Raw genomic sequence first — 12,077 nt, forward strand, 5'->3', positions numbered from 1 at the left:
CAAAATTTGCACTTACCTGTCAGCTGTCTTCCTTCTCTGGCCTCTCTCTTCACTCGTTCCTGCAGCTCCCTCGATCCTCTTCGATCTCCGCGCGCTGCCGCTCGGCTCCTCCTCTCCAAGCTCCACCTTCTCGCCGGTGATTGGCCGCCTGTGTGCCTCTCCTGAGCTACAGTTCCGGTGGCCAATCAGCGGCGAGGAGGCGGTGACAGGGGCAGCATATCATCCCGCCCACACAACGCCGGAGACAGGAGCGGTGTCTCGGTTCCTAAGACCATCGGAAATATGTGTTTTCCGATGGTCTTAGGCGACCCCTGGGAAATGGTCGTTCGACCCCCAAAGGGGTCGCGACCCCCAGGTTGAGAACCGCTGCTGTAGGGAGACGAAAAAAAATAAAATAGTTTTTGCAAGAGACTATCGCAAAAAGAAAACCTTGTTTATCCTAAAATAAAGGTAAATGTCTTAGTTATCTTAAAGCAGAACTAAAGTAAAAAAAAAACACTTACCTCTGTTACCCTAAGTTCACATCTGTGCGGGTGGTGCGGCTGCGGATCCGCACGAAAATCCATGCAGCCGCACCACCCGCACAGAGAAATGCAGACCTGCGGGCGGGTGCCATTAGTTCTAATGGCACGCCGCCCGCACTGGAAAACGCAACTGTACTGGGGACCGAGGTTCCCATGCGGCCTGCGTTTTCCAAAGAAGTGCAGGGTCTTCTTCCCTGCTTGTCACGGGCACGGGAGTCCATTCAAATGAATGGGCTCTCGTGCCCGCGCAAAACGTAGCCCGCACGGCTGTATAGATGTGAACCGGGGGTAACAACAGTCCAGCCCTTGCAAGGTCCCCCTCGCTGGTGCCGGCGTCTTCTCCTTAGCTTCTTCCAGGTGCCGCTCCTTGGCTGCCTTGATTGGCAGGTGCAGGATGACTTCATGCCTGCGCATGCGCGGGAGTTATTCATTCCAACACACTGACCCTGCACTCAAATTTTAAACTGAGCTGCGCATGGGAAGATCAGTATACGTTCTGCAGGATATTTCAAACAAGTAGGCACGTTTATTTTATTGCAGAAGAGACATAGCACGTCTCTTCTATAATAAAGTGCCCATTCATAAATTTTTTTTAACTTTACAATAGTTCTGCTTTAAAATGATTGTAAACCCTTACATAACCATAACTGGAATTCTAAGTGCAAATTGGCAAAATGTACACCATTTATCAAACATCAAGACAGCGGACCAATCCGGTTGCGACTTCCTGCGGGTGGCTGTACTTCCAATCCCCAGCAGATTGTTTCCAATTTCACGGATTTCCTTTCACACCTTAACACCTGGTTTAAATATCTGCGGAACTGCGGTCCCCGTTTTGCACGGGCACAAGAGCCCATTAATTTGAATGGACCCCCGTGCCCCGGGGCACGCAGGGAAGCAGTCCCAGCACTTCTTCTGAAAACGCAGCCCACACGGGAACCTCGGTTCTCAGTTTCCAGTGTGGGCGGCGTGCCATTAGAACTAATGGCACCCGCCCGCGGGTCCACATTCTTCTGTGCGGGTGGTGTGGCTGCACAGATTTTTGTGCGTATCCGCAGCGGCATTACCTGCACAGATGTGAACCTAGCCTTAGGCTAAACCAGATCCCTTCCCTGTGACTCAGGCAGAGGTGTTTTTTCCAAGATCTCCGACTTCCTGGATTGTCCGAAGCAGCGCGGCTGGCCCCCAACGCCGGTGTAACCGAATCAGAAGTGCTTCAAACTATCAAATCTCTACGGTCCACCAAGTCCTGACAGCTTTTCAGGTCTCTATTACAAGAAATTTGCGACTCTGTTGGCGCCCTTTTTGGCTGATTATTTCAATGAGTTATGGCAGGGCTCTTTGCCCTCTCCGGATGCGCTCAGAGCTCGTATCTCAATGATTCCTAAGACAACAGATGTAGGAATCGCAAGCCTTTCGGCCCATTTCTCTTCTTGATGAAGATCTGAAATTATTGGGCAAGATCCTTAGTCTTCGTATCAATAAATATTTGCATAGTCTGGTCCACAGGGACCAAGTAGGTTTCAGCCCCGGGAGGCAGGCGGCTGATAATGTTCCTACAGTGGTCCACCTTATACACCTTCTACTACAGCAAAGAATCCTGGGATTCTTACTGTCTTTAGACATATATAAAGCTTTTGATTCTCTATCCTGGGAATATCTGCGGTTTGTGCTGTCTTGTTGGGGCTTTGGGGACTCTATTCTCTCTTGGATTCAAGCTTTGCATTCCTTCCCTTCGGCTTCGGTTAAATACGCTGGGTATTTCTCAGATCCCTTTCCTACTTGGCGAGGGACGAGACAGGGATGCCCCCTGTCCCCGGCGCTCTTTGTCCTGGCACTTGAGCCGCTGGCTTTAGCGCTCTAGGCTGACTGTAACATATCGGGTGTTCCATATGAGGGACTGGAATTCAAGTTGAACCTTTTTGTGCACAATGCCCTCTGGGACCTGTCATGTGTCGCAGAAGACACCGGACCATTCACAAAGCGCAGCGCTTCTCGCACATGCGCAGTGGGCACCCGGCTGTCACAGGAGCCGGCGCGGGAAGACTACAGTGCTGGAGCGAGGAACAGGTAAGGTCCTGCAGGAGAGAAGAGTTGAGCGGCCGGCCCGGTATTCTGACATGGTGGCGGCAGAAATACCAGACCGGTCGCTTTATATTCGCTCCATAAGACGCGCTGACATTTCCCCCCCTTTTTTGGGGGGAAAAAAGTACGTCTTATGGAGCGAAAAATACGGTAATTTATGTGCCATTGATAGCCCCTGCGTTGGCACACCTTTTGCTCTGTTGGTGTTATAGCACTTTTTATGTGCCACAGATAGCCCTGCGTGGGCGTGTCTTGTTTCTCAAGTCTTGTTGAAATGTTACAAATGAATAAAAACCATTGAAATACAAACATCAAGACAGCGGAAGAAGAAGACATGAGCACTGTACACACCCCACACAGAATGTTAGAGAATGGTGCTGACAAAGAATATCCCTAGATTTAGAACACATCAATGTGTACATTGGGCAGTTCATATGTTCTATGTTGGGTGACGCAGACAATGCAGAGAATACAGAGCAGCAGAGTGAAGAAGAATATGTCCCAACTGACCTTGCAACTTCTTTAACACGGCCACCTCCATCTTTAGAACTTGTTTTGGTTGTTGTGCTGATTCTACTTTTAAAGCGACGTTTTCCCGAGTCAGCAAATCCATCGCCTCGTAGATCTCCCCAAATCCTCCACCTCCAATTTTTTTCAGCTACAGGAAACACAACATTCCTTATATTATTGTCTGTATAGATGTCAAATTATCACTCGCCACCGATTACTCACTAACTCCCCGATTACTAAACATTATATACAGGTGAGATACACATCAACCTTTACACCATGGCACAAGGAAAGGCTGGGTATTGCTAGAACTGAGGGCACATCATGGCAAAGAGAAAGGCTGAGTACTATTAGAACTGAGGTTACATTAGAGTACAGGGAAAGGCTGGGGGTACAACCAGAATTGAGGGTACATTGTGGCACAGTAAAGGTGGAGACAGTGTCAAAATTGTGGGGCACACTATAGAGTGGGGAAAGGCTTGGTACTGGTAGAATTAGGGGCAAAATTTCAGTACTTGTTGAGTGAGTGTTACAACGTGGAATGGTATTTTTTGTTGGTATATGATGGCATTGTGAAGGAACTACAATGGCATTTTGAAGGAGTTTTGGGGCACACAATGGCATGGTTTTGGTACATTTGAGTGTACACAATGACACACTCAGTACTGTAATGTTTGAGGATACAACATAGCATACTGTCTGAGTAGATTTCATGGCACTGGATTATGGGCACTCAGTATGAAAATATCTAATCCTGTTGCATACAGAGAATCTTGGTGTTGGAGTTAGGGGTACCCCATGGCATAGTGAAACGCTGGGTATTGGCAACGTTGTGGACATGCTATAAATGACAAAATACATGTAGATACGGAAGCACACCATTGCATAGTGAGGGTCTCAGTACTGGTAGAGGTTAGGGTCTCACCGCTCCATCTCAGCACTGGTAAAGATTGAAGTCTAAACATGGCACAGTGAAAGCTTTAGCACTGGTAGAGGTTGGGATGTCATCATGACACAGTGAGGGTCTTAGTATTGGTAGTGGTTGAAGTTCACTCATGACACATTGAAAGCATTGGAACTAGAAGAAGTTAGGGTCTCTTCGTGACACAGTTGAGATCTTAGCACTGGTAAAGGTTGGAGTCTGAACATGGTAGAGTAAAAGCTTTGACACTGGTAGAGGTTGGGATTTCATCATGGCACAGGGAATGATCTTGGTACTGGTAGAGGTTTGGGGTCTTATCATGGCATAGTGAAGGTTCCAGTAATGATAGAGGTTGGGGTCTCATCGTGGCACAATGAAGATTTCGTTACTGGTGGAGCTTGGGGTCTCTTCATGGCACAGTAAAAGATCTCAGTACTGGTAGAGGCTTGGGGTCTTGTCATGGCACAGTGATTGATCCAGTAATTGTAGAGGTTAGGGTGTAATGGCACAATAAAGGTTTTGGTACTAGAAGAGACTGGGGTCTTATCATGGCTCAGTGAAGGTCTCACTACCAACATATGTTAGCGTCTCATCATGGCTCAGTGAAGGGCTCAGTACTGGTAGCGGTTGTGGTCTCACTACCATAAAGGTTTCAGAAGTGGTATAGGTTGGGGTCTCATTATGGCACAGTGAAGGTACTGGGACTGGTAAAGGCTGAGGGCCTCATATGGATACCCTTGTATGGGTTTGTTGGGATGTACCATGGGATACTGGATAGTACTGTAGAGTTAGGGCACACCATACCGATACAAAGAAACTTAGTGCTAATGGAGTTTGGGACACAGCAAAGTGAAAGACTTGGCAGTGGCAGAGTTTGTGGCACCCTCTAAAACAAAGCTGGGTACTGGTATAGCTGAAGGCCTTCATACGTTTCATGGGAGCTCAGCCTCCATCATGGTGGAAGTGTTAGTAGGTGATGCTCATATGACCCAAAGAACAGGACATTTTCTGGTCATTAGCCGCCAGTCTACTCACCACCTTCCAGCGATCCTTTACCACGTAGCTGACCGGCAGGATATCCGCTTGCTCCGCTCCTCCACTCATGTTTCCGTCGTCCCGGATAACAGCTGCTAGACACTGCATGGGCCACCCAGACAGGATCCGCCCTGCCCCCGACCTAATAGAGACATTGACCTGGAAGAAGAAGGAATGGTGTCACAGTGAGAGCAGATTGTGAAAAGGGAGCTCGTCCATGTCTGACCATACACATACAGATCATCATATTGTATACTGCCTTACATTTTATTTAGCACAGGTGGATACTACCTCACAGTGACTCTATTCCATTTCTGGCACTTGTCTCAGTGCATGCGGCCTCAGACTTTCATCTTTATTATAAAACACATTGACAGCACAGTCTGATACTGCAATACACACTAACACCCAAGGAGGAAGGCATGTCCTATTCTACAGGGCTGGTCTGTGCAGAAACCCAAAGATGCTATGACAGCTGCAGCGTGCCGTGTCTGAGCTCTGCTTGCCACAGGCTTTCTATTCTGGGCCGGTCCTGCTCCCCTGGGACCGCACACTGGACTGGCGGAGAGATTCTGAGAATGAAAGAGCCAAGATCAGCTTAATTCTACAGCCTTTATCATACTGCAGACACCTACACTATAAACAATGTATACTATAATACAAACTACACAGACCTGTGATATATAAAATGTATACTATAATAACCACTACAGAGACCTGTGATATATAAAATGTATACTATAATACAAACTACACAGACCTGTGATATATAAAATGTATACTATAATAACCACTACACAGACCTGTGATATATAAAATGTATACTATAATAACCACTACAGAGACCTGTGATATATAAAATGTATACTATAATACAAACTACACAGACCTGTGATATATAAAATGTATACTATAATACAAACTACACAGACCTGTGATATATAAAATGTATACTATAATAACCACTACAGAGACCTGTGATATATAAAATGTATACTACAATAATATAATATATATCATAAAGCTCTACAGAGACCTGTGATATATAAAATGTATACTGTAATAATACAATATATATCATAACGCTCTACAGAGACTTGTGATATATAAAATGTACACTATAAAACCCTCTACAGAAATCTCTGCTATATACAATGTATGCTGTAATGTAGACTACAGAGACCTGTGATATACATTATATTGCCAAAAGTATTGGGTCGCCGGCCTTTCCACGCACATAAACATTAATGGCCTCCCAGTCTTAGTCCGTAGGGTTCAATATTGAGTTGGCCCCGCCCTTTGCAGCTATAACAGCTTCAACTCTTCTGGGAAGGCCGTCCACAAGGTTTAGGAGGGTGTCTATGGGAAGGTTGGACCATTCTTCCAGAAGCACATTTGTGAGATCAGGCACTGATGTCGGGGAAGGAGGCCTGGCTCGCAGTCTCCGCTCTAATTCATCCCAAAGGTGTTCTATGGGGTTGAGGTCAGGACTCTGTGCAGGACAGTCAAGTTCCTCCACCCCAAACTGGCTCCTCCATGTCTTTATGGACCTTGCTTTGTGCACTGGTGGGCAGTCATGTTGGAACAGGAAGTGGCCATCCCAAAACTCTTCACACAAAGTTGGGAGCATGAAATTGTCCAAAATGTCTTGGTATGCTGGCGCCTTAAGAGTTCCCTTCACTGGAACTAGGGGGCCAAGCCCAACCCCTGAAAAACAACCCCACACCATAATCCCCCTCCACCAAACGTTACACTTGGCACAATGCAGTCAGGCAAGTAGTGTTCTCCTGGCAACCGGCAAACCCAGACACATCTATCGGATTGCCAGACAGAGAAGAGTGATTCATCACTTCAGATAACACGTCTTCACTGCTCTATAGTCCAGTAGCGGCGTGCTTTACACCACTGCATCCGGCGCTTTGCATTGCACTTGGTGATGTAAGGCTTGGATGCAGCTGCTCGGCCATGGAAACCCATTCCATGAAGCTCTCTACGCACTGTTGTTGTGCTAATCTGAAGGCCACACCAAGTTTGGAGGTCTTTAGCTACTGACTCTACAGACAGTTCTGCGCACTACGCGCTTCAGCATGCGCTGACCCCGCTTTGTCATTGTGGTCTTTCACTTTGTTTTTGTTTTGCTGAGTTTCTGTTGTTCCCAGTTGCTTCCGCTTTGTTATAATCCCACTAACAGTTGAGCGTGGAATATTTAGTAGCTAGGAAATTTCATGGATGGACTTATTTTACAGGTGGCCACCTATCACAGGACCATGCTTGAATTCACTGAGCTCCTGAGAGTGACCCATTCTTTCGCAAATATTTGTAGAAGCAGTCTGCATGCCGAGCGGCTTGATTTTTTTACACCTGTGTCCATGGAGGGGATTGGAACACCTGAATCCGATGATTTGGAGGGCGGGGCCAATACTTTTGGCAATATAGTGTATATACAATGTATAATAAAATACACGCTACAGAGACCTATGTAAAATCTATAGTATAAAACCCTCTACAGAAGTCTGTGCTATATATATACTGTGTGCACAATTATTAGGCAAGTAAGTATTTTGACCAAATCATCATTTTTATGTATATTGTCCAACTCCAAGCTGTATAAACATGAATACTTATTGGATTCAAGCATATCAGGTGATGTGTATTTGTGTAACGAGGGAGGGTGTGGAGAGATTTAACTGACTCTGAAAGTCAAAAATTATTAAAAGTCTTTCAGAGGGATGCAGCACTCTTGAAATTGCTAAGATATTGGGGTGTGATCACAGAACCATCAAACGTTTTGTTGCAAATAGTCAACAGGGTCGCAAGAAAAGAACTGCAACCTACCTGGAGTGCCCAGAAGTACAAGGTGTTCAGTGGTCAGAGACATGGCAAAGGTAACGAAGGCTGAAACTCGACTACCACTGAACAAGACAAATAAGTTGAAACATCAAGATTGGACCAAGAAATATCTGAAGACAGATTTTCCAAAGGTTTTATGGACTGATGAGATGAGAGTGACGGACCAGATGGATAGGCCCATGGCTGGATCAGTAACGGGCACAGAGCTCCACTTCGACTTAAGCGCCAGCAAAGTGGAGGTGGGGTACTGGTATGGGCTGGTATTATTAAAGATGAGCTAGTTGCAGGGGCAGACTGACAACTCATGGGGCCCCCGGGCAATAGGGGATCATGGGGCCCCTGTGTTGTTGCCCAAACTCAAAAAAGCCTATGGAAAAGGTACCAGGGACATCTCATGGGTCCCCCTACTGACCCCGGGCCCTCGGGCAGTGCCTGAGTTTCCAAATGGTCAGTCCGCCCCTGGCTAGTTGGACCTTTACGGGTTGAAGATGGACTCAAAATCAACTCCCAAACCTACTGCCAGTTTTTAGAAGACACTTTCTTCAAGCAGTGGTACAGGGAAAAAATCTGCATCTTTCAAGAAGACCATGATATTTACGCAGGACAATGCTCCATCTCATGCATTGAAGTACGCCGCTGTGTGGCTAGCCAGTAAAGGCCTTAAAGATGAAAGAAAAATTACATGGCCCCTTTCCTCACCTGACCTAAACCCTACTGAGAACTTGAGGGCCCTTCTGAAATGAGAGATTTACAGTGAAGGAAAACAGTGCACCTCCCTGAACAATGTCTGGGAGGCTGTGGTTGCTGCTGCACAAAAAGTTGATCGTCAACAGATCAAGAACCTGACAGACAACACGAATGGCATGCTTATGACTGTTTTTGAAAAGAAGGATAGCTGTATTTGTCACTGATTTTTTTTTGGAAATGTCAGAAATGTTTTTTTTGGAAATTTTTAATTGCTAGTTTATTTTTCTGACTTTAACAGATGCAAATAAACAAGTGAGATGGGAAAATGTTTTAATTTAGTTGCATAATAATTCTGCATACTAATAGTTGCACAATAATTGTGCACATAGATATTCTCCTAGGAAAGCCAAAAACCTCAATTTTACTTTCTTAACCACTTCCCGTCTGGCTTATGTACATAAACGGCCGGACGGGAGCAGTGCAGGACAGGGTGGCCATTTATAAACGTCCTCCCGCTTCCCTGCCTGTGCGTGCTCCCTAGGAGCACGAGGCACTGCGATCCGATGCCCACTGTGGCTGTACAGGACCTCTGTGTGAGGTCTCGATCATGTGATCACTGATTGGCCAATCAGTGATCACATGAACAGTAGTAAACAAGATGTCACTTCTGACATCATTGCTTACTATGTGTGAAATCTGTGAATGATCACCGAGGTCACATGGTACAAGGCTATTCACAACAGCCTTGTACCATGTGACAAGCTGTGACCAATCACAGCTCACACAGTATTTCTCAATGGCTGCAAGAATGCTGCCAGAGAGAAGGAGAAATTATTGCTTTTACAGCCTTTACGAGTGTAAAAGCAATCAATGTAAAAAAAAAAAGTCTTCATCACCCACAAGTAGTACAGTGTCACTATGGTGACACTGTACTGCTAGGGTGACAGTATGTTAAAAAAAAAACCCACATAAATAATAATATAAAAAAAAATAAAAGAAAGATTATTTATTTGCAAAATGTTATAAGAAAAACACTTTTTTTTTCAAAATGTTTGGACTTTTTCATTTATATAGCACAAAAATAAAAAATCCCAGTGGTGAATAAATACCTACAAAATAAAGTTTCATCTGTCTCAAAAAAATGCTACAAAATTCATATGGGTACAGTGTTGCATGACCGCGCAATTGTCATTCAAAGTGTGATAGCGCTGAAAGCTAAAAATTGGCCTGGACTGGAAGGGGGGTGAAAGTGTCCGGACTGGAAGGGGGGGAAAGTGTCCGGACTGGAAGGGGGGAAAGTGTCCGGACTGGAAGGGGGTGAAAGTGTCCGGACTGGAAGGGGGTGTAAGTGTCCGGACTGGAAGGGGGTGAAAGTGTCCGGACTTGAAGGGGGGGAAGTGTCCGGACTGGAAGGGGGTGAAAGTGTCCGGACTGGAAGGGGGTGAAAGTGTCCGGACTGGAAGGGGGGAAAGTGTCCGGACTGGAAGGGGGTGAAAGTGTCCGGACTGGAAGGGGGTGTAAGTGTCCGGACTGGAAGGGGGTGAAAGTGTCCGGACTTGAAGGGGGGGAAGTGTCCGGACTGGAAGGGGGGAAAGTGTCCGGACTGGAAGGGGGTGAAAGTGTCCGGACTGGAAGGGGGTGAAAGTGTCCGGACTGGAAGGGGGTGAAAGTGTCCGGACTGGAAGGGGGGGAAAGTGTCCGGACTGGAAGGGGGTGAAAGTGTCCGGACTGGAAGGGGGGGAAAGTGTCCGGACTGGAAGGGGGTGAAAGTGCCCGGACTGGAAGGGGGTGAAAGTGTCCAGACTGGAAGGGGGGGAAAGTGTCCGGACTGGAAGGGGGGGAAAGTGTCCGGACTGGAAGGGGGGGAAAGTGCCCGGACTGGAAGGGGGTGAAAGTGTCCGGACTGGAAGTGGTTAAATATTCAGGTTTGAGGTTTATTCACTTTTTGGACTGACCAAGAGCACTGTAGTTGTTCAATAATGAAATAAATCCTCAAAAATACAACATGCCTAATAATTGTGCACACAGCGTACAATCTATACTATAATACACACTACAAAGACCTGTGCTATATAAAATGTATAGTATAAAACCCTCTACAGAAATCTGCTAAAACCTGGAAGCTGATTGGTTTCTATACAGAAATGAGGCAGATTTTGCACTCTCCAGCTTTAGTAAATAAACCCCAATACATACTATAATATAGACAATGTATATTATAATAGCTACTACAGAGAACTCCAGTATATAAAGACAAACCAAAGTGTATTGGTAGCGTATCGCAAATACAGAGACCAGAAGTACACCTTCTATCCTCATAGGACTAAACGGGGGGCTGACGTGTTTCGGGGGGGGGGCCCGGCCCCATTCCTTGAAATCACCAGGGGTGGTATTACCCTCTGACATTCTTCCCCCTCTACATCCCTCCCCCTCAAGGGGAGGTGGGAGGTCTCATGTACCATTATATATTTGAGAAGGTGGAGATTGGTGGAAGGAATGGGGTAGTGCCCTGAAACGCGTCACCCAGTACGGTCGTCCATTTGGTCCTAAGAGGATAGAGGGCGCACTTCTGGTTTCTGCATTTCTGATACACTACCAATCCACTTTGGTTTGTGAGTATAGTTTGTATCAGGGGCGGACTGACAACTCATGGGGCCCCCGGGCAATATGGGATCATGGGGCCCATGTCCTTGCCCAAACTCAAAAATGCCTATGACAAAGGTACCAGGGGCATCTCATGGGGCCCCCTACTGACCCCGGGCCCTCAGGGAGTGCCTGAGTTTCCAAATGGTCAGTCCGCCCCTGGTTTGTATTTGTCACCTCTTAAATAAAGTCCTGTTGATAATACACTAGACGTTTGCACCCTGTTGTTTTGGTTGTTTGTGCAGTGCAAGATTCCCCGATCTGAGGAGGGCCACACTGCCATAACCACCCAGCCCGAGTGGTCATTTGTATTTGTACAACCCGATGTTGGCTTCTCTACCATTTCTTAGCGCTTAAGTGTCAAGTTTATACTTTTCGATGCATTATTCTATACAAAACATCACCAGTCAGCTCCATATACAGTATGCCGACTCTGACTCCATGGGACTAAGTAATCTCTTCTCAATCACATAGCAGTGCATTATGGGAAAAGGATACAACACCAGTAGCTGAGATCAGAAAAGCCTGGGAAGATCATCCATCTGATGGTCCTGTACCATGGCTGTGGTTTTACCAGGTATGGTGCTGGAAGACCCCACCTCATATGGAAAGCACGTGTATGCAACTTTGTATACCTACTGTATATCTTTCATTCCTTCATAGGAATCTGTCAGCCTATAACATTGTTGGCCAGCATACACCTCATGTTTCTCTCCTTGGTTCCTCCAACATTGTTAACAGAAGGCAGCAACACTCATTCCATATCTGAGTCAGTTATAATCAGAATTTATCAAAAGCACCCAGAGCACAATGATCCACCT

At 46.2% G+C, this 12,077-nt stretch overlaps 1 protein-coding gene across 6 annotated transcripts in view; it reads right to left on the minus strand.

Moving 5' to 3' along the window:
- Positions 1-12,077, minus strand: part of TTBK1 (tau tubulin kinase 1) — a 150,334-nt gene that overhangs the window by 63,337 nt on the left and 74,920 nt on the right. For all 6 annotated transcript variants that reach the window (XM_089660927.1, XM_089660928.1, XM_089660925.1 and 3 more), the window contains 2 exons: positions 5,077-5,235; positions 3,120-3,267 (listed from right to left, as the gene is read on the minus strand). In XM_089660927.1, coding sequence (XP_089517053.1) covers positions 3,120-3,267; positions 5,077-5,184 — 256 coding nt within the window. In that variant the 5' untranslated portion in view covers positions 5,185-5,235. The remainder of the gene's footprint in view (positions 1-3,119; positions 3,268-5,076; positions 5,236-12,077) is intronic.

This window comes from Staurois parvus, unplaced genomic scaffold, assembly GCF_062004578.1.
Source record: "Staurois parvus isolate SC_StPar_1 unplaced genomic scaffold, SC_StPar_1.0 ptg001288l, whole genome shotgun sequence".
Lineage (NCBI taxonomy): Eukaryota > Metazoa > Chordata > Amphibia > Anura > Ranidae > Staurois > Staurois parvus.